Here is a 21009-nt window from a genome sequence, read left to right on the forward strand (position 1 = left end):
AAAGAAAACAACGCACAGACAGTTACAGGAAACTCTTGGCCTACTCTCTTTCAACAAACTGGAGCATCTCAACACATCAAGTCCCAACAGAAACGCAGGTTCTGGTCAAAGGCCCAGAGTGAAACTGCCCAGATGGATGTACAGAGCACAGTGAGTAACTCTGACTGTTTTACAAAGGATTACAGCTGCCAGTCAAGAGGCATCGACCAGAAAACGGAGGCTTCTCAGCGTGCACACAGATTAAATCGACTTAAAACATGTCTGGTGGTGCCTCAGACGCAAGAGGCCTCCCGACCTTCCTCTGTTGAGTGCACCGCACCACAAACAGGAAGCTCTTCAATCGCTGACATCCCATCACAGAAATATCTGTTAGATCACAGGCTATCTCCTGGGCAAAATAAAAACCACAAAGAGGTGACACTCAGTGACACAGGGCCGAATCAAACAGATATTTTTGCACCACCTGACCACCATAGTGTGCCCACAAAGCTACTAGAACATCCCTCAGAGAAATGCGTGGTAAGCTGGCCTCCGTCTGTGGCTGGCTGCCCATTCAACACAAACAGCTGTGGCAGTAGTTCAAAGGGGGTCTTTGACCTGCCATCCCAGCCACAGCACAGACTGTACCAGAGACCAGAAGAGACAACAACATCAACAACAGCTTCCCTTCCACCAAACCAAGTGGATTACTCTTTAGCGAAAAGAGCATTTATCATGGAGGAACCAGAGGACCCGTATTACGTCACCATGTATTACCCAGGCTCAGTGTATGTGGGTGAGTACAGAGATATCCAAACCACTTGGAAGACTTTAACGCAACAAAGTCAACACATTCATCTGAGCATACATGACAGGGACTCTTTCATCTCTTGTTGTTTAATCTGTTTAGAGTAGGAGTTAAATAATTTTCTATCTAAGGGGGCGGGAATTATGATGAGGGGGTGGTCAAAGAGGATAGCAGAGGGAATTAAGACACCGCTGCTTATCAGCAGAGTAACAGACGTGCTGAAGGGAGACGTGACAGCGTTGGTTAGCAGACTCTATCAAAGTGACTAGCACAAGAGGACAAGGCAAAACAACTTGCCATAGAAACAAGCAAACGCAGCGAAAACATGCCGAGAGGAAAGCTAAAGAAGAGTGAGAGGAGAGCAGCTCAGACATAAAGTGTGAGTATTGTGGCACTTTGAAGAATATATCTACCTTACAATATCACAGCAACACTCGCACATACTGTGTAATTGTTCCTTTTTAAAGTTGAAGTTAATCCTGTTATAATACCACAGGACAGATATTTAAAAAACACCACTGAGTATAAATGAGGTGTCTGCATCTCCCTAATGAGAATCACAGATGTATTATGAGGTCCTATAGGATATCTCTAACTACTAGCACTTACTATGCACTTTCACTTCTTAACTTGATCTCTTTGAATAGATGCAATTTTTACTACTTACATCAACGGTCTCCGACTGCCCTGGAGCCTTGATGTTGTCCCTCATCTGTAAGTGATTTTTGGATAAAAGCAAAATAGAAAATGTAAATGTAAATCATAATGCAGCGGTGGTGATCTTTTTAAGTGAAGCAATATCTACAAGTGATCCTTTTTGCCACAGGTTGCGAACTAGTAATGTGTGGTCCAACTAAAAAGTTGACTGTCAGATAGTTTTGTTTGAATGGAGCTGCTTGATTTTTTTTTTTCTTGTGCTCTCAACTGTGTCAGAGTTTTCGTCAGGGGATGAGGTTTGTTCACTTGTCAGGATCTGCCAATCCTGTATGTAAGCTTAGTGGCTGTTCACAATATAAAAGAGAAGATTGGCGGGGGGAAAAAAAGTCAGAAAATAGCAGAAATATGACATATATTTTTCCATCATCATCTTGCAACCCCTCAGGTTTATCCTGTAGGTCTAGTTGGGAACAATTGTTGTGGTGATTTTATACTATAGTACATTTCACCACGGTCAAATGTATTTTAGAGCATTTACTGAAGCACTGTTCTTAGCTACAATTCTAAATCGCTTTTACTTTTCATTTTATGCTACTTGATGCTTTACAGTTTCATTTCCAATACATTTCAGAGGGAAATACTATACTTTTTACTCCATTACATTTATTTATCTGACTGCTGTAGTTAGTAGTTACTTTTCAGATTTTACATTTAAAAACATAGAATAAGCTTATAAAATGCCTTATATTTCCTATATTATACCAGTGGTGACAAACATTTTTGATGATTTGTTCACATTTCCCCTTGACTCTAAATTCCTTTAAATGCTTTCATTTCAGTTACTTTACTCAGTTACTTGAGGCTCAAAAAGTAAAACTCTCAAATGTTTCACAAATAAAGGCAACAGTTTGAGAAAGGTCCAAAAGAAGGATAGAGATCTTTCTAGCAGAACTTCTTCTCTACCCCATAAATAATCTCAAGACCCCTCAGAGGGCTTTCCCAGCCCCATAGGTAAGGAAGTAAGCCACTGAATGAAACTACCTAATAATGTGCAAAGTGACTAAAAGCTCCACCTCGACCAGCTACAACAGCAAAATGCTGTTTAAGCAATGGTACATTAATGACCTTATGATAAAATGAAAAGTAAAATAAGCTTTCATGAAGGAGTCCATTTAGCTGATAATACTTCTGACTTTTGCTGAATTAGGATTTTCAATGACTTTTACTTGCAGTGGAGGATTTTAACAGTTTTGCATTAGTACTTTTTCTTGAGGAAAAAAAACTTCTATGACTACACTTATAAGCAAAGCAGGGTTGAAATTATTATTATTTTAAGCTTCTACTTCAGTAAAGGATCTGAATAGGCCTGCTTATTCCACACTGCTTCAGGGAAAGATCTCAGTACAACTTCTGACCACATCAGAGAACTCTGAATAGTGAACAATGGATCCAGATCAAACTGGATTTGTTTTACCTAATTATAATACAATCCAAAACATTCACTATAAATAGTCTGTATCACTCACTGTACCAAAAAAATGTCCCTTAGAGGTAATGTTGCACTGCGCGTGCGCGCTGCATCTCCCCACTCCCTCTCCTCTTGTCGCCATGGTAACGGAGAAGGGGGGGTAACGGCCGAAGGGGAGGACAGAGGAGAGGTACCCAGACTCATCACATGACCGCTCCTTGTTATCTCTGTGGTGGATACATATCGTTTGTTGCTGGACCGGGAGCGACATTAGATCAGTCAGTGATCAAGGAGCCCGTCCTCTCCTCGAGCAGATTGACGGTCGGTTGAACGGGACTCGGTAAGTGAGACACTAGTCTGCGCCGCCGAGCCGAGCCCACCGTAGCTAGCAGCTAACACGGAGCTGCCGCTAGCTGCTGTTATCCAGCATGGCTGGAGAGAGACAATGGGGTCGACAGGCAGTGATGGAGCCAACCTCTTGTTTTGTAATAAAAAAGACAAAAGCAGCGTTTGACTCGTATAAGCATCTTTATATCAGGGAAACAGGTCGCAGCCTTCATGTCACCAGAGCATCAGCAGCTACTGCATATTCCAGCCTTCAAGTGTGATTTGTCTGCAGTATGTAGCTCCAAATTAATGCTGAAATAATTCTGCAAATCTGTTGATCTGTGAATGTAGCTACTGTACGTGTGAGGCAGGGTTAGAAACTTTTGAATAAGGGAGGCCTAACTGGTGCACAGATTTAAAGGAGGGGTGCATTTGTAAAAATTAGTATAAATGTGTCAAGTAGGGCTGCAACTAATTGTTATTGTCATTATCTATTAATATGCAGATTATTTACCCAATCAATTAATAATTTGGTCTATAACATAGCAAATGTTGGAGATTGTCCATCATAACATCCTGGAGCACAAGGGGATTCTTTAAATGTTTGTCCAACTAACAGTCCAATGTTAGACATTTTTGTTTGATAAATAATTAATCAATTATCAAAGTAGCTGCTGATTAACTGTCTTTCAGTCGAATAATTGTCTAACCGTTGCAGCTCTAGTGTTAAGACTCCAAACTGAATGAGACACAAAGCAGCTAACTTGTTTTACACTAAGTTGTCCTTTTGTGGTCATTTTGTGTATCTTTGTGGTTGGTTTGTGGTTGTGCCACTGCTGGCCACCCATTCTGACCCAGCCCCCACCCCCCCCGCTCCTGAGGCAGAGAGGGGAGCAGAGCTGCATGACCACTGAGTGTTGTGAATCAAAGTGACAGCCACTGCCTCAGTGACCTGTATGATCTGTATCTACGGCGGTGGCTGCGCTGACTTAAAGCATGGCAGCAGGCTGCTCCATGTGTACGCCCTGGAGGGCTTAGGTTTACAACATCTTGGCTCAGCCTCCTGTCTGTTGCCATCTGCCTGTACTGTTTGCTTCACTCGAAGGGCTCACCTGTAGTGGAGTCAGAGGTCACGCAAATAGTGTTCAAATAGTGTATCAATTAATCAACTAATTGTTGCAGCTCTAGTGCTTACAGCGTTAAAAAGTTACATTTAGGGATGACCCAAACCGACCCGTGCTGACTCTTAAACTCTGCCGATACTGAGTACCATTAGAAGCAGATATTTTACAGTAACATTGATGAAGAAACTGTCTTTAATGTAGGTCTATAGCTCTAGATCTAGATAAAGAGCTGGCCAATACCAGATTAGATTAATACGGCCAGTATCTACACCAGTCTACTCTCCAGTTATATTTATAGAATTCAACAGCAACATCTGTGTTTAGAAACAACCGGGCATGTGAGGAAGTATATATGTTAGTCATTTAGGTGAACCAGCTTTTTAAGCCTACTGCAACAACCCAATTCCTCAATGTAGAAAAAGGAATGGGAGAAAAAACCGCAGCTGCTCTACTGGCCTACTTCTTCCTCATGTAGCAATGTTTTCTGTTGAAATTGTCTTATTACCCTCCTCGCTGTCTCATTTCTAGACATGTCAGACGTAGTTCCTCCAGAAGTGAGACCCAAACCAGTTGTCCCTGCCAAGCCCCCAAATGTGGGGGCTCCTTCCCCCTCCAGCCCCTTTCCACCCCAGGGGCCAGGCGGTGGAGCAGGCAGCGGTGGGGTCTCCGCCCCTCCTCCGAGTGCCATTCCAGTCCCAATCGGGAGTCACGGCCCGGGCTTCGCTGCCAATCACGGTATTGGTCATGGTGTGGGCCACGGTGCGGGCCATGGTGGGGGCCATGCTACAGCACACAGCGGAGGTCATGGTCACGGCGGCTCCCACAGCTCCAGCGGAGGATCCACTCTGCTGGGGTACATTGGTATTGACACCATCATTGAGCAGATGAGGAAGAAAACCATGAAGACTGGCTTTGATTTCAATATCATGGTAGTCGGTAAGTCACAGCAGGATTTGCCTGTGGATTTTCTTCTTGGTGAAAAGAAATTATGTTTTTCCTGCACAGCTGGACACTTCTCATTTTCTCTCACAATTGCTTCCCCTCCTTCTCCCCGCAGGTAACAGCGGTTTGGGAAAGTCGACTCTTGTGAACACCTTATTCAAGTCCCAAGTGAGCAGGAGGAGCGCAGGATGGGCCCGCGATGAGAAGATCCCCAAAACTGTGGAGATCAAAGCAGTGTCTCATGGTGAGTAGAGAGAGAAAGAGAGAGAGAGAGAGAGAGAGAGGGAGAGACAGGGAGAGATCCTGTTCTTTCTTTAGGGTCAGATATTTATAGTAGCATTTAATTTGACAGAGAAAATTGACGATCTTTGACCATGTTCTCAGTCCTACATAGCCTACTTACAGTATATCAGTGCACCCTGGTAGCTGCCAAGAAACCTTGCCATTTATTTTCAGCTGAGTTACAAATACACATTGCCAGCTTCTGCATCTCCTGTAGGGACTTTGTATGACATGCGCATCATTCGTTTACTGTGATTGTCTACTTTGCCCTGTCTGTTTTCAAAATATCCCAAAAAAATAATAAATGTATAAAGCAGAAATTTTGTAGGCAGATCACTTAACTAGATTTTTGGTGTTGATCTGGGTCTTCTTTTTTTTTTTTACACAATTGTCTGATGCAGTGTAAATGTGCCAGTGTAAGTTGAAACGTTCTGTGTTTGCAAGCAAAGTTCACTGTGTCCATGGTACAAAACAGAGTTTGCTAAAAGAGGATCAGTCAGGACAGGCAACCAAATAAAAAAAAGTAAGTGAGAGGTCATGACAAGCTGGCAGGAAAGGGTAACAGGAACACTCTCCCAGTAAGGCAGAACACACAATAGACAATCTGACAGGGAACTGGGCTAAGGGGCGCATGTATATATATGTTGGGAGCTGATTAGGAGATTGGTAACAGCTGTGCAGGTGGATGTGGCGGTCAGATGGTGCTGAATGATGGGAGAGACTATAGACTACTGCAAGACAAGGGAAATATGAGGCTCTCAAGTGACAGGAAGAACTAGTAACTGACAGACTGACAACGGGAAAAACGATGCAGAATATTAAAGGATGAGTTCACAGTTTTTCCAGTCTGGCGAATAGTTAGTCTGCCCAGGACTTCACCTATATCCTCGTCATGTTCGCCATCTCAGCTAATGAGTCAGGAGCTTGCCAGTCTTTTGAGTCAGCCATAGTGACGTCTTCCAGTGGCTAATACTAGCTTGAAGGCTCAGTGCCAGAGGAGTAGTGGAACCAGAAGCATGTTCATCTATTGATTGACAACTGTTATCTCCCACCTGTGACTTTTGCCATCTCTGATTGGTTAGAAGGCTGAGGCTCACTCAAAAACTTTAGAAGGGAATATTTCTGTACTGCTGCCATGCTGTTACTAAGACTACATTGAAATCACATTTGGAAATCACTTAATGGCCAGTATGAATACGAGGAACGATTACAGCAAGCAAAAGGAATATGGGCACCTGACGATTGTTTTAAGACAGAAAAGACAATTGTGAACCTATGCTTTAAGGCCTGGCTGTCACCATAAACTTCATTAGGGAGGCTTCAGATTTGCCAAGTGTTGTCAAGATTTTTCATTATCAGCTTCTATATAATGCCTCATGTGCCTAAATATAACATGTCAGTGGTCATGTGTTACATTTCTCAGAACAATTAATGAAGCTTTTAGTATATAATAATGATAAATAATGATTTTCTTGCAGAACCATATTTCTGCATCAGCTGTGGTGTATAGCATTTTGTTGAGTGAAAATATGAATGCTAACGTTCAGTAATAAATAGCTTGACCTTATTTCTACTTCTCCTTCATGACTGAAACTCTGACTACTTCATGACAAATGGTATTTAGTCATCAGTCAGTACAGAGTGTTCTTGGACCTACAGATTCTCACTGGATCGCTGACAGCTCTACTCGATGCAAATTAATCTGTGCTGGCAGTAATGTCCTTTACTGTGGGGATTTTCATAATGGAGAGAAGGCATTTTGCTTTCAAACAAGGCTTGTGCAAATTTGTTGATCTCGACACTACACCGCACGTACTGTATACTGTAGGGGCATCAGAACTGGTTTAACTGCCTGAGCTTATGAAATGGTCTCTCACTTTCACTCTCACTCTCACTTTCTCAGAGTGGAGACTTTAGCTAATCCAGCCAGGCTATGTTTGTCTCTTACATTTCCATTATAAGACGACATCTAAAATGAGACATGCAAATTTTACAGTTGGTAAAAAAAAACAAAAAAAACAAAGTCTCTTATCTCCATTCTGATAAAACTAGAGACACGTTCCACAAATAAATGAGAGACTGGTCTATGGATTTAGGCATTCTTAGTTTGTCTTTCTTACTACAAGTTAGGCGGTTGCATAATGTTGAAGATTACATAATTTGAAGCCTAAAAACTTTGTTGCCATAAAATGAGACAATGTCAGGAAGAAATGGTGTGTTTCCATGGTAACAACAATGAACCCTGCTGACAAATGACACAAAGAGGTAATCATAGCTCCGTTTGTGGTTTGTTGACAACAATGTAGGATGACGTATTAGAATTGTTTCATTCATCACTGAGTTTTTAAACAACAGTGAGCTGTGATTTCTGTTTGAAAAGTCCAAATTTAGCTAGTTCATAGCAAAGTGTCCCCATTTAAAGCCAGTGTGTATAGTGTTTAAAAATGTCTGACTGTGGCGCCCCACCCCCAGTGTTAGTATCAAATCAGACAGCTATGTGCGGAATTTAAAAAATCAGTTGGTGACTCTTCAGTATGTAGAGCGCAGTGCTATGCTCATCAAGGCATGTGGGACTGATAAACTGACTGAACTGGCATTTACATATGTCCTTGATGGTTTATCGGCACCGGGGAAACAGTGATGATATGTCAAACCCATGGACTGGGCTCAGCGTTTGGTTGCTACAGTTTACATGATCATGCGCACATTGCCTGCGGTCGACAGTGACCTGACATTAATATGCCCTTTCCAGTTAGAGAGAGACACAGCAGAAGTGCTGCATCAAAAAAATCTTGTTCAGATCATTTATATAATATTTGCTGTGTGTATCTCAACAGCCGCTTCTCTGAAAATTCCAGACGTAAACATTTGTTTAATATGTTGAATATTCAGATATGCATATCTTTTTTACAGTCATTGAGGAGGGTGGTGTGAAGATGAAGCTGACAGTCGTTGACACTCCCGGCTTTGGAGACCAAATCAATAACGACAACTGGTGAGTTTCCCAACTTCTACATATCCTACTCTTTTCTATCTCGAGTAATCTTTGTCCCCCAAGCTGACCTCTTCTCTTGTTTCTGAAGCTGGGAACCCATTTCCAAGTACATCAATGAGCAGTATGAGAAGTTCCTAAAGGAGGAGGTCAACATCACCAGAAAGAAGCGCATCCCTGACACCAGGGTGCACTGCTGTCTCTATTTCATCTCCCCAACCGGACACTCGTGAGTTAAATGTTATCAGATGTAGAGATTAGTAAAGTAATCAGTCAGACCATGTGTTTTTAGTAATCTGAAGGCAAGCTTGAAGAGGACAGTATTCATACACTCACCCACAGTGCTAATGTTCATTTATCCAAAAAACATTTCATTTCACTTTAACAAAGCGCTCCATCAATTGTGCTACTTTATATTGTAGACAACACACACCTCTGCCTGCTCTCCGAACACCTCACAATTAGCTCCAGTTGACAACTGTGAAATTGCTCTTAAATGGATAAATGGATACAGTCTTTTGTTACAGCCAGTGTATCCCATTCCTCTTAGCCAGGGTAATTGAGACCGACAGGATGTTTTGTGTGCAGGCAAACAAGAACTGGGACACAAACTTTGTCTAGTGATAAGCCCACTTTTCAAAAGCATTCACACTGTAGATCTTTTATAATTGCTACAAGACCAGGGAAAGGTAATGAGATGTATTATACATGACAAATAAAATCCCAGTTCCTCCCTCTGCTATTTGTTAACTTGCAAACAAGCTCTCTGGGAGAATCACAGCTCCTAAATCTGCCTACTAACTCATTTCCTTTCTTTGTCTTCTCTGTTTTCTTTCTCTCTCAGACTTCGGCAGCTAGACACCGAGTTCATGAAGCGCTTGAGTCACTCGGTCAACATTATTCCTGTCATTGCCAAAGCAGACACGATGACCATTGAGGAGAGGCAGGAATTCAAACAGCGGGTGAGTTTCACCGAAGAGCCCCAGATCATCCCACTAAAGCTAGATGATAATCAGCTTATTGCAGAGGAATTGGTATCAGAGTAAATGTCAGCTGACATTTAAACAAGAAAAGTCAGTTCAGAAACAACAGAAATGTTTGAGGTAATGTAGAAAATGTGTCAGTACATATCTTGGTCTTTGAAGCTGCTCTAATCAATATTTGAATCAATACTTTATACTAACTATGAATAAAATGACTGCATGTGATGTGAAATGGGTAGCTACAGAGAATTATCACACATCTCTATAGTTCCCCCTCACCTCTACAGACTGTTTTAGCATCTGTTAACTAATTATTTTGGTTTTACATTCCTTGAGTTTATTGTTTTGGTTCAGTCACATTGCTCTCATCAGTGTTTCCATATCCAGCATGTGTTCACCAAAAAAAAGGAACTGGTCAAGACTAAAACAGATACCAAAGGAGAGTGAATGTTGGAGTCACTTAATTGTCAGGTGGCCAGAAACATGGATCATAATGAATTCTAATGTTGCTCTGTATCTGCTGGCTGTGTAAATAAGCTACAGTTCATCATATGCATTATAAGCGCACAAGGTGGTAATATGTCAGCATTGTGTTTACAGCTTGTTTCTTCTGCCCCCAAGTGGCCAAAAAATCAACTCATGCTGGTTTAAAAAACATAATTTAAAGGATCCTCATTAAAAATGTTTGTTTGTGTTATGTGTATATGTGATTTAAAGACAGGGCTCAGATAAAGCTGTGTCACATAAAGAGTTTTTTATTTGTCTCCTGGCTTTATGTTGTGCTGTAGGTAAGAAAGGAACTGGAGATGGGTGGGATTGAGTTTTACCCGCAAAAAGAGTTTGATGAGGACATGGAGGACAAAAGTGACAATGACAAGATCAGAGTAAGTGGTCCTGTTCTTTCTCTCTTACACATTTTGCCCTGATGATTTTCCTCCTCCTCAAGAGAATGAGTCTCTGCCACCCCTCCTCTCCACCCACCCTGGCCCACCCTCTCTCTCATCCTCATGCACTGCTTCCTCTGAGCAGAATGTCAGGGCACTGGGGCATGTTGTGTATTTGTTTCATCTCATAAGCCTTGTGTCGCTCTCTTCAGTACACTGAACCGCGTTGAAATGTCTGTCCATAGGAGGCGATGCCCTTTGCTGTGGTGGGCAGTGACAAAGAATATCAAGTGAATGGCAAACGAGTTCTGGGGAGGAAGACAGCATGGGGAATCGTAGAAGGTGGGTGATATGGCCTTTCCTAGAAAGTAACATTTACAGACTCTTTGTCACAGACAAGGTATTGATAGTCTTAGATAAAGGACTTGAAATACAAGATTTTAGCATTTTATTCTCTTCTTTTTGTTGCAGTTGAAAATCCCAACCATTGTGAGTTTGCTCAACTGAGAGATTTCCTGATCAGGTAAAGCAATGTTTTAAATATCAAAGCAATGCAATAAACTGGAATTTAGGAGCAATTATAAATAATGGGATTTGACATATTGGGAAACTTTTTCTGCGTAATGGTATTGTAATAATTACGTGAAACATGAGGTGAAAGATAATAGAGCTGTAGCTGATGGTTATTTTTGTCAAATAATCAATTATCTTTTTTATTCTGGGGTAATCATGAATTTTTTTCCAATGCCCAAAGTGACCTTTTTAAAACCAAAATTGCTGCCAGTTAATCTTCGTCAATAAACCAATTAATTAATCCATTAATTGACTCATTATTTAAACATTTTAATTGTTTGCTGGTAAGAAAGTATTTAAAAATGTTACTCTCTTGCAAATCCTATTGGTTCATATTACTTCCTGGGTCCAGTTATTCTTTTGCAGTGGGTAGGATTCTAGCACTGCATTAAAGTAAACCATAAACATAACAAAACTCTAAATACATGACTAGTATCATGTCCCGTCTGTGTTCCTGTATTCCTCTTTCTTAGGTCTCACCTCCAGGATTTGAAGGAGGTCACTCATAACATTCACTATGAAACTTACCGTGCCAAGAGACTGAACGAGAATGGAGGCCTACACCCCATATCCTCCAACGACACCCAAGAAAGCAACCTGTAGTCAGTCAGTCAGTCAGTCAGTCAGGGGAGGAGTTCAGACAAAGTAAGAGTGAAAACAGTGCAATGAAGCTGATAGATGAATCTACAGAATATTATAATCAGTCACCACAGCATCGCTGCATGCTTGGAAAACATTTAAATCTGTAAAAATTGGTGTTTTTTTGTTTTTTTTTTGTGATTCTAAAATTCACAGATTGTTTAATCCACATTCTTCCCCACATCATCCTGACACATACACATATCAAACCCCTCTAGTCCCATTTCAGAGTAACTCCTTTGAATATTTGGATGAAAGGACAGTCCTACCCAGAGACTTAGTGCCATTATAAAAGTAACATTTTATCTACTGCCAATGCCTTGTCATTTATCATTGTCCGGGTAGTATGAGCTTAGAAAGTGCCATGTTATAATGTGTATAAGAGGATTATTTTAAAGTTTTAGTGTTGTGTAGCAACCAATGTCTGAATTCAGACAAAGGAAATTATTTGCTCTCAATATAAAAATCATAATTCCTTTGTAGTAGTGATGCATGAGCCAGCTCTGTAGTTGACTCTGTACAAATTGCTTTTTTAAAATTCTCTTCAGTAACTGTTCATTTGAAGAAAGACTCCCTGTGGCTTTACTGTCAGGAGGGCTTAACAAACATTACAAGTACTGCTGTCTCCTTCTGTACCCACCCTCATGAAGAAACAAATGAAATTTGTTTAATCAAAGTTCCCTCGCTCTGTTTGAGGTGATTTACCATTTTGAAATAGGTAACGTGTGCAGACCTGCATACTAAGATCAGAGACAGCTGCAACATCAGTCACATATGAAATGCAATTCGGTGGGCGACAATGTGTGCGTGATTAAAGAGTCCTCTGGGCGCATGACTGTGCACATCCCAGATTCTGTGATTCTATTAATCACCGTAATAGAGCAAAAAACTAAATGAACAGTTTGCGACAGTACGGCTCAGCATATGTTGTTACACCACAGTGGGTAGAGAGGAAAGGGGAGCTGTCATTTGTGTGCATTTGTGCTGTGCTCACCTGCATTGGCTGACTGTGTTCTTACAGTGACAATGGAGTGCAATTATACAACCAATGAGTGGTTTTATTATTATTAAATATTATGTTTTTTCTGGAGCCAGATGGACTTGTGACCTATTCTGCCACTTAAATTGACAACATGCACCCAATTTTAATGCAAATCTAAAAGCCTGCAATGTTTAATTTAAAATGTATTACTTTATAGAAATAATAGATTAGCATGGCAAATGTCATGAAAAATCAAATTTAATTTACAAGCTCACTCAACAGAAGTAAGTCATATGGTGTAAATCAGTAAGTGAAAATCACTAGTCTTTGCTCAAGTTTTTTTTTTTTTTTTTGTTTTTGTTTTTTATTTGGTAGGTTTGGTTGATTTAATGCATTTTCATCCTAATTGTATCCACTCACCATGAAAAGTGTATTTTCTGCCCCCCCCCCCCCCCCCCCCAAAAAAAAAAAAAAAATCCAATCCACTGGTGTAATCAGTATAACTGTGCAACAAGTTGAATAACAACAAGTCTGAAATGAAAACTAAAAACTGTTTTATATTATTTATTGTTTGACGTCATGTGCCATGCAAAGTATTGGTGAACGTAACAGTGATCTGACCCAGAGATGAGGACAGTATTTTGCTTGTTTTTGTGTTGCTAGTTTAAAATTAAATTCCTCTTGTTCACCACTTGGTGGCAGTACTCTGCCATGTAAAAGCAGTAACTCAACAGAACAAGAAATAGGTACTTGGATGTTGGTCCAAGTACCTATTTCTTGTTCTGTTGAGTTACTGCTTTACTGCTTTGTGTCCTAAGCTGACACTCCAACTGTCAGTTTTTTCATATCAAATCCAGTCTCATTTCCTGATGAAGTTTACAGAGTTTGGATCCTCCACTGCTGTCAGTGATAACTAATACAGTATATCTCTCTAGATCAGGTTTACAAGAAGCTTCAAGCTTTAACCCAATAGTATGCAGTCAGTGGGTGGGTGTAATTATTTAAAATCAATACATTTATTAAGTTGTAAACATTCCTACTGTTCTACCATGAACTGTCTGCAGTAGAGCACAAAGATGCCAAAACCACAAGTAAATCAATCTTTGAAAAGCTATCAATATTTTTGGTTTTAGTTGAATCATCATTTTATACAAACATACACATTTTTGCGATTTTGATATGAAGTGTGATGTCTGCAACAAATGATAATAGTCATCTGTGATTTTAGTGCAGTCAAAGGTTTTCAAGCAGAAATTTGAAATTGTTTGTGTGTGCATGCTTGTATCCATATTGCCCGTTTGTTTACAGAAGTTCACACATCACTGCAACTTTAAATCAACTTATCAGCTATTTCTGAGTGTGTGATGTGTACATTAAATTGCTATATCATGAAGTAAAACGCTGCTGTCTTAACTCCTGTAACTAAAGTGACGGCCCACTATCCACCTATCACTCATTCCTTTGAATCAGTATAACTTCACCTTGTAAATGTATTTAATAACCACTTTTCTCAAAGTTGCTGTGACACATTGAGAGATAATTTCTAGTGTTGTATTATTTATACATTAATGTCTTATTATTATTATTGTAATTTATTCTTTATTTAATAAAGCACATTTCCATGTTTTTTGAAATTGCTTTTTTCATGAATGTCTCAATAATCATTTACACAAATATTTATATCATACCCTCAAAATGCTCAAATCAATATTTGTGATATTTTTTCCATCATTATTATTAGTCACAGTTTTGGAACTGCCGTATAGATTTTAAATATTTACATCACTGCAGGTATACCATGAATAATGATGACAAGCTAATTTAAGGGAATTTTTGGGGGAAATCACTCATCACCCATATTGTATGCTAAGCTTGTTACAGTATAAACACAACCCTTTGCAAATGTTGGAGTTACCAATTGGTGTCAAGGAATAAGACTCATTTCCTGTTTTTATGAGTTGCAGACATACCACCTGTAAGGCTATTCTGTAGAGATCAGTGGGAATGCCAGACAAGAAAAGGGCAGGTATGGTGCAGAAAATAACTTTTGATATCCATCATCAACTGCTTGTGTGGGCTTATTCTTAAAACATATTGACTGGTTCTTGACCACTGGTGGCTGTGTAGCTCACAGCTGCCTGGATACAAAAACTTCCTTGTAAAGATCCACTCAAGTTAAGGGGCACCCTTGTAGCTCACCAGGTATCATGTGCCAAGTCTGACTCCTTAACGCAGCAACCCGGGTTACAGTCTGGCCTGGGCTCTGGGCTGCAAGTCATTCCTTCTCTCTCTCCACTGACTTTCCAGTCTATTTCTGCTGTTGCCATCTTAAAAAAAAAAAAGTCACCAGCGGGGGAGTATTTTTGGAAGTCCTCCAGTGAGGTTTTCACCTGTTTGAGCGAATGTTTGTATCTGTTATTACCTTTGTGTCAACTGTTACTCAAGCTTGTGGTGTGCCACAAGGTTCTATTTTAGGTCCATTACATTTGTCTCCAAATAAGTTTCAGCTATATGATTATTTTGAAGGATGTAGTTTGTAGTGCATTTGAACAGTACTGCATTATTTGGCCCACCCTCAGTGATATATATGAGGTGGACAAAATAATGGAAACACCTGTCAGTATAACACAATACAATTCAACATCACCACAAACTACTTCCTTTAAATTTATCATACAGTCGAATCACACCTCTCTAGGAGTTTCAACAAAAATTGAACATTATATTGCAGGTATTCCAATGTATATAATATTCTTTAAGATTTTACAAACACTCAACAGTCATCATTGTGTCTTGTCAGTTTACTGCAAAAATGGAATACACAGGAAACCTTTAACACAAAGCATTATAACATTATCTTTTAATGTTGTGGTGGTTGCAGTGTCTTTTCAGTTTGGGTCTTCCATACAGGGAACAAATTGTTGGGCATCAGTTCTCAGCATCGCTTCTCAGACATGAGACAAAACAAGATCAGTCTTTTAATCAAATTTCTTTATGTCGTTAAAAAATTTGACATTACACCTCAGGTGTCAGGTCTCAGGCTTGGATGCCTGTTAGCATTAGCTAACTTAGCTAACATTGTTCAAATACTGCAGCTGCCTTTTCATTTTCACCTACAAGAACTACCTGGAAAATTGTTGGCTTATAACTGATGTTAACACGTATTACACAACATGTGAGCCTTTTGGAGTGACCATTTGTCCTCTTCCAGCATTGCAACTTAGCTAGCCATGAGTGTTTATGCATGAGAAACTCACAATAGTTAAAACTGGTGCCTTATTGCTGAATGCTGTAAATATGTGACAATAATAGTCCACATTGCCTGCTTTACAACTGTAAACTACAACTTATTTTTATCTATTTACTTTTAAAGGTCGATGCCCAGACCGGAAAAATGCCAAATGGAAGACAAGTTCCCTGGAAGGATGGGAGCTACAGGTAGTCGGTTCATTCTGTAATGCCTGAGGCCATTTCCTCACGTAGACGGTTTAATCTTACAATTTAGCTTGGTAACATTTCTTCTTATTTCTGACACCTATTGGCATGAGGACTAATTCCTGATGCCGGAGGCCTAATACCAGAGGTCTGAAATCTGTGGCCTAGTATTTACTCATAGGACTTAGATCCTGGATTTGGTTTAAGATTTAAGGAACAATGCTTGTTTGTCTGAGGTCTAAAATGTGCAGTGCACTAACTATTGGATATGCTTAAACTGAGGGTAATTCAGGAGGGGACTGAACTCTGGAATTGCCTCCCTTTGGTCTTAAACGCTCCATTAACACTGAGGGCAGTGTCAATCAACAATGTCCAAGTCTCCAGGTTTTGTCCAGTTGATGATGCCTGACGAAGATCTCTGGGTTTTGCTGGTCTATCTGATTCCTCTCAACAATTCTCCATATAACTGTGGACAGTTGCTCCAAGCATGTGAGCACAGCTGATATTAAATTATGTGTGCAGCATGAAATGACAGAACAGACTTCCACAAGTAGTTGGAGAAAATAGCCAAATATTTAGTGAGCATAAGAGACCTTTATAATTATATGACACCTTGGTGGATGAGAAGATACTCATTAGTTCCTCGGAACAAGATAGGGTCCCAGACGATAACAGGATTTCCTCAACTGAATCTTTTAGAGCAAACTGTTGTTTATATGTATAAAGAAGAGAACAGATTACTCAGCTTTCTTGGGCGCAAGGGAAGGCTGCAACTACTCACTACATTCTCCTTCTGGGAAACCTCAATTTGCACAGATGTCCAAACATTAAAAAGAGGATGAAAACTCCATGAAAGATTTTTTTTTCTCTCTGCTAGTATTAAGGGGGCTTGATACTGATTGATTATTTTGCAATAGGAAGAATTTACATTTTCTCATAATCATGGCTTCAGTTATGTATTTCACATTATTATGTTTAAATTTAATATTTTACTTGTAAGAAAAGGATGTTCTTTAAGAATACTACATCTTAAATACAAGTTCTGTGTATTGTGAGTTATGATGTCTTTCCTTTGAGATTTGTGAAAATCCAATAAGCAGTGTCAGATATTGAATGTGGCATGCGGAGTATATTTGAAAATGCTATTTAATGTGATTTAATGCCCAAACAGAGCTTTGACATGTATCATTCCCGAAGGTTTAGTAAATTGTATCAGGATGTGGTGAGTGGAGATATTCTCCATCATAGACACGACACAGAAAGATGTTAAAATGAACACAGGCCAGTCATAATTCCTGCCATTTCATTAATTCGGAAATAAATCATGCAAGCACATTTTTTATTGTATTCTCTCTTTTTCTGGGTTATGACAATCTTTCCTTTACAAAGAGCTACAGCAACCAGTAGCAACCAAATGTAAGGAACAAGGTTCAAACTTACACTTACTGGTCAGATGGTGGCACCATAACAAGCAACTTTACATTTAGGCAAGTAGCCTAAAACCTACAATCTGTTTCTTTTTCAGGTTTAATTAAGTAGAAATAAAGTTAGTTTTAATTCCACAATTTAGAATTTTAAGGTAATTTATTTATTTATAATATATGGCATATGTAAATATCTAGTACCACTGATCAAGCACACAAAGGAAGTTCACTAGTTGGATATGCTCTCACTTGGTTTATAAAAAGCTGGTAATTAGACCAAAAATATCCAAGTTATAAACATATTTTTGTGAGTTTATAAAGTAAACACTGCCACTGTTCTTTGACCTTGAGTCAGGCAGCTTGTGTGTATTGGTTTCTAATCGTCACTTCCTCACATTTCCTTTGAAACATGGTTTACTTATCTCTGTCCTCTTGCAACACAAATGATCACACTGCTGCTTGCACATATTATTACTGTTGTTATTTTTGTTGTTGTCATTACAAAACCATCCTAAAGATCAGATTGACAAAGTGTGTGTTGCCTTGTCATTAAGAACAGGAACATTAGGTCTCATCATGAATGAGTTCAAATGTGAACAGGCTTAGCATTTCCTCTTCAAACCAAAACCGAAATTATAGGACACTGAGTCACTGGTATTTTAATTGGTTTGTGTGTATACATTAAAGTGTACAGGGTTATGTCTGAGTCACAAAATTTTCCTCCGGTAGTGATAATGGAGAAAATCGCACTCAAAAACTAGCCAGGCCGAACAGCTAGCAGACAGACTGCCAATGAGCAGATTGACACGAAATATAGTGACCATATTCATGCGCCCCAGAGGATGAATCATATCCAGTTTATGAGCCTTGCACCACCTTACGCCACCCTCAGGCTCAAATTCCACATTTACACCCGCAATATCACATTATAAAATGCAGTATGTGCACATTTTCATGATCCAAGGGGAGACACTTTTTGTTATTTTAAAAAACCTGTTCCTCTTTCCTGTAATGTCACCCCTAGGCCTCCAGGACAAACATTTTATTTCTTAGCCTTAGAACTTACGAGGATACAAGAAAAACAAAATCCTCTGAATGTTGTTGTATTGTAATTGAGTCATTCTTTCACAGAGTGGTTAACCTGTTTTCAGTGTGGCTGAGAAAGAAGAAGACAGGAAGAGGAACACTTGGAGAAAGTAGCTGTTTTTTTAAAAACTTGTACATCTCATTTTTCACAACGTAGTTCTGCAAAAACATTCTGCTATCGAGAAGCTTTTACTAATGAATAACACATAGATCTCATCCAAACAACCCAGTTTTGAGAAGCAGGTGTATATTCAGCTTGCAAAAATTTGCAAACGTAGGTTATTTTTGGTGTCAGGTTGGTGCCACAGGAAGTCACACTCATACAGAAAACAAAATAAAATGCCCACCACCACCTCTAGATGTCACTAAGCCAAGTACATCTGAGCATTTTTTATCTATTACCATTTCAGCTAGTGTTAAGGTCTTTATTGAAGTCTCACATAGTGCATCACATCATCACATGAAAGACATTTGACAGACACTGTACATCATGATTAGGCATACAATATTAATCATGACAATAAGGTAATAGGTTTGAATGTTGGACAATTAAAAAATTTGACAATTAAATCATGAGTCATTCTTCTAGCTGCAGTTACTCCATGCAATGTTTAATACTGTTTAATGTAGAATACCTCTCCTCAAAATGTAATAATTTACATTATTTCTTTAATTTACGTCGGCACACATTTCTTCTCCCTTATATTGTCATTTCTAATACTTTTCCCAACTGTATTTCTTTATTTGTTTTATTGCGCCTTTGATTTATTTCTGATGTGATAATGATAATAACAGCATCACATGGTCTTTTATGACCATATGAGCCCAAGTCAATTCCAGAAACTGATACAGTCAATTTTTCAGACACGACAAAGACTAAAGTCCCTAGACTCACTGGAGAGAGTTGATTATATCAAATCATAATGAATACTAAGACCAAGATAAAAATACTTATAGCACTAAAAATAATAATGAACAAATTTCTCAATGTTTAGGACAGAAGGCTTTTACAGACATTTTTTTATGTATATCCATTTGATCGTGGATTTGTCTTTTGGCCCGTAGAAATGTTAACTCGGAAGCAAGTTTGATTTAATTTAGAGAAGCATTACACTTTCAGAGGACCGTTAATGTGATGAATCCAAAATTGAGTCGCTCTTTATTGAGATTTTTTTTTTTTTTTTTTTTTTTAAATCTCGCTGAACAGAAATGTGCTCAAAGACAAAACTGTAAATGAACTTAAAACAAACTACATGCAGTCGATAAGCATGTTAACGGACAGAGCTGATGTCACTGGTATATTTGCTTGTTGTAATACAACTGTGCTCGCCTCTAACTTTTCTACAGCTATATTATGGCTGTCCAGTGGAGTTGTGCGCTGGCCCTCACTGTCACTATCATCACATTATTATCATTGTCCATTTTGTTATTTTGCACTGTTGCGCCCTCAGCTGTCCTGGTGGGGAACTCACTGACACGCCATAGCAGTATCCATCAGCATTGCACTGTTGTTGAGTGTCCGTGGTCCCCTGTAGTTTAAGTTGTGACTACCTTTGTTAGCACTAGTCTGCCCTTATCAGCGGCCTTTAGGCTGAGTCATCATGTTGAATAGAGGTTAAAGGCAGTCCGTCTGTTGGCTGTCTACTTGCTGTTCAGCATGGCTAACTTTTAAGTGTGATTTTTCCTTGTTCTTCTTCACTTCCGGCTTTTCTCTCTCCTTCCACAAGCAAAAACTGCCAGTACCAAGATTTTGATCAGAAAAAAGCCCAGCTCATATTCCAATTGTATAACAATATCATTTACACATATTATTTACATACGAAATACAGAATAGTTCATATTTGGCCATTTGGTCAGTTGGCCATCAACTGTAGTATCAAGTTTGTTTAACAGATGTGAGGTTTAACTTAGACTGAGGAAATTAGGTTGGTTTATGTCTGGTACACACGCTACCTTCCTCAAATTACACAGTGTTGTACACAGCACTGTATCACATTGATTGGTGATTATATTGTCTCAACTAAGTTGTCTCACATGAGTTGTGTTGGATTGCGCAACTTGCCTCCTGCATGTAGGGCCTTGCAATGTCGTGTCGTCTGTGCTCCAGAAATACAGTCGTGGATTCTGTGGGTTGTACCTGTGTGACATCCTTCAATTTGGAGAAGATATTTTTATGTTGCTTCTTTTTTGTGACACAGTTGTTCATAGAGCAAGAAACATGTGCTCTATACAGTTTCCATGTGAACACTAACAAAAGTAGCGGCTTCCGAGACTATATGTTTTACCAGTGAAACCTTACAAATTAAATGTTTAAATATAACACGGTTTGTTAACCATCTTAAAACCTGAAATAAATTGGATAATAATAAAAAATATGGCAGCATTGGAGTTTTTGAATGTCACCCTGTTTTTCCTGTTAATCTC

At 39.3% G+C, this 21009-nt stretch overlaps 1 protein-coding gene across 3 annotated transcripts; it reads left to right on the top strand.

Moving 5' to 3' along the window:
* Window positions 1-623: 623 nt before the first annotated feature.
* On the top strand, window positions 624-14274 carry septin3 (septin 3). 3 transcript variants are annotated; one of them, XM_056371997.1, is made up of 10 exons: window positions 624-775; window positions 4892-5299; window positions 5421-5549; window positions 8501-8582; window positions 8671-8808; window positions 9424-9541; window positions 10351-10446; window positions 10692-10788; window positions 10918-10969; window positions 11493-14274. In XM_056371997.1, exons 1-10 carry the CDS (start codon window positions 715-717, stop codon window positions 11620-11622), a joined length of 1311 nt encoding a protein of 436 aa, XP_056227972.1. In that variant the 5' UTR covers window positions 624-714; the 3' UTR covers window positions 11623-14274. The 3 variants fall into 3 exon arrangements, with proteins under 3 accessions (XP_056227972.1, XP_056227974.1, XP_056227973.1); XM_056371999.1 differs by lacking the exon at window positions 624-775 and adding an exon at window positions 1004-1166; XM_056371998.1 differs by lacking the exon at window positions 624-775 and adding an exon at window positions 2901-3252.
* The last annotated feature ends 6735 nt before the right edge of the window (window positions 14275-21009 follow it).

The sequence above is a fragment of the Seriola aureovittata genome, chromosome 3 (assembly GCF_021018895.1).
Source record: "Seriola aureovittata isolate HTS-2021-v1 ecotype China chromosome 3, ASM2101889v1, whole genome shotgun sequence".
In the NCBI taxonomy this organism is placed as follows: Eukaryota; Metazoa; Chordata; class Actinopteri; order Carangiformes; family Carangidae; genus Seriola; species Seriola aureovittata.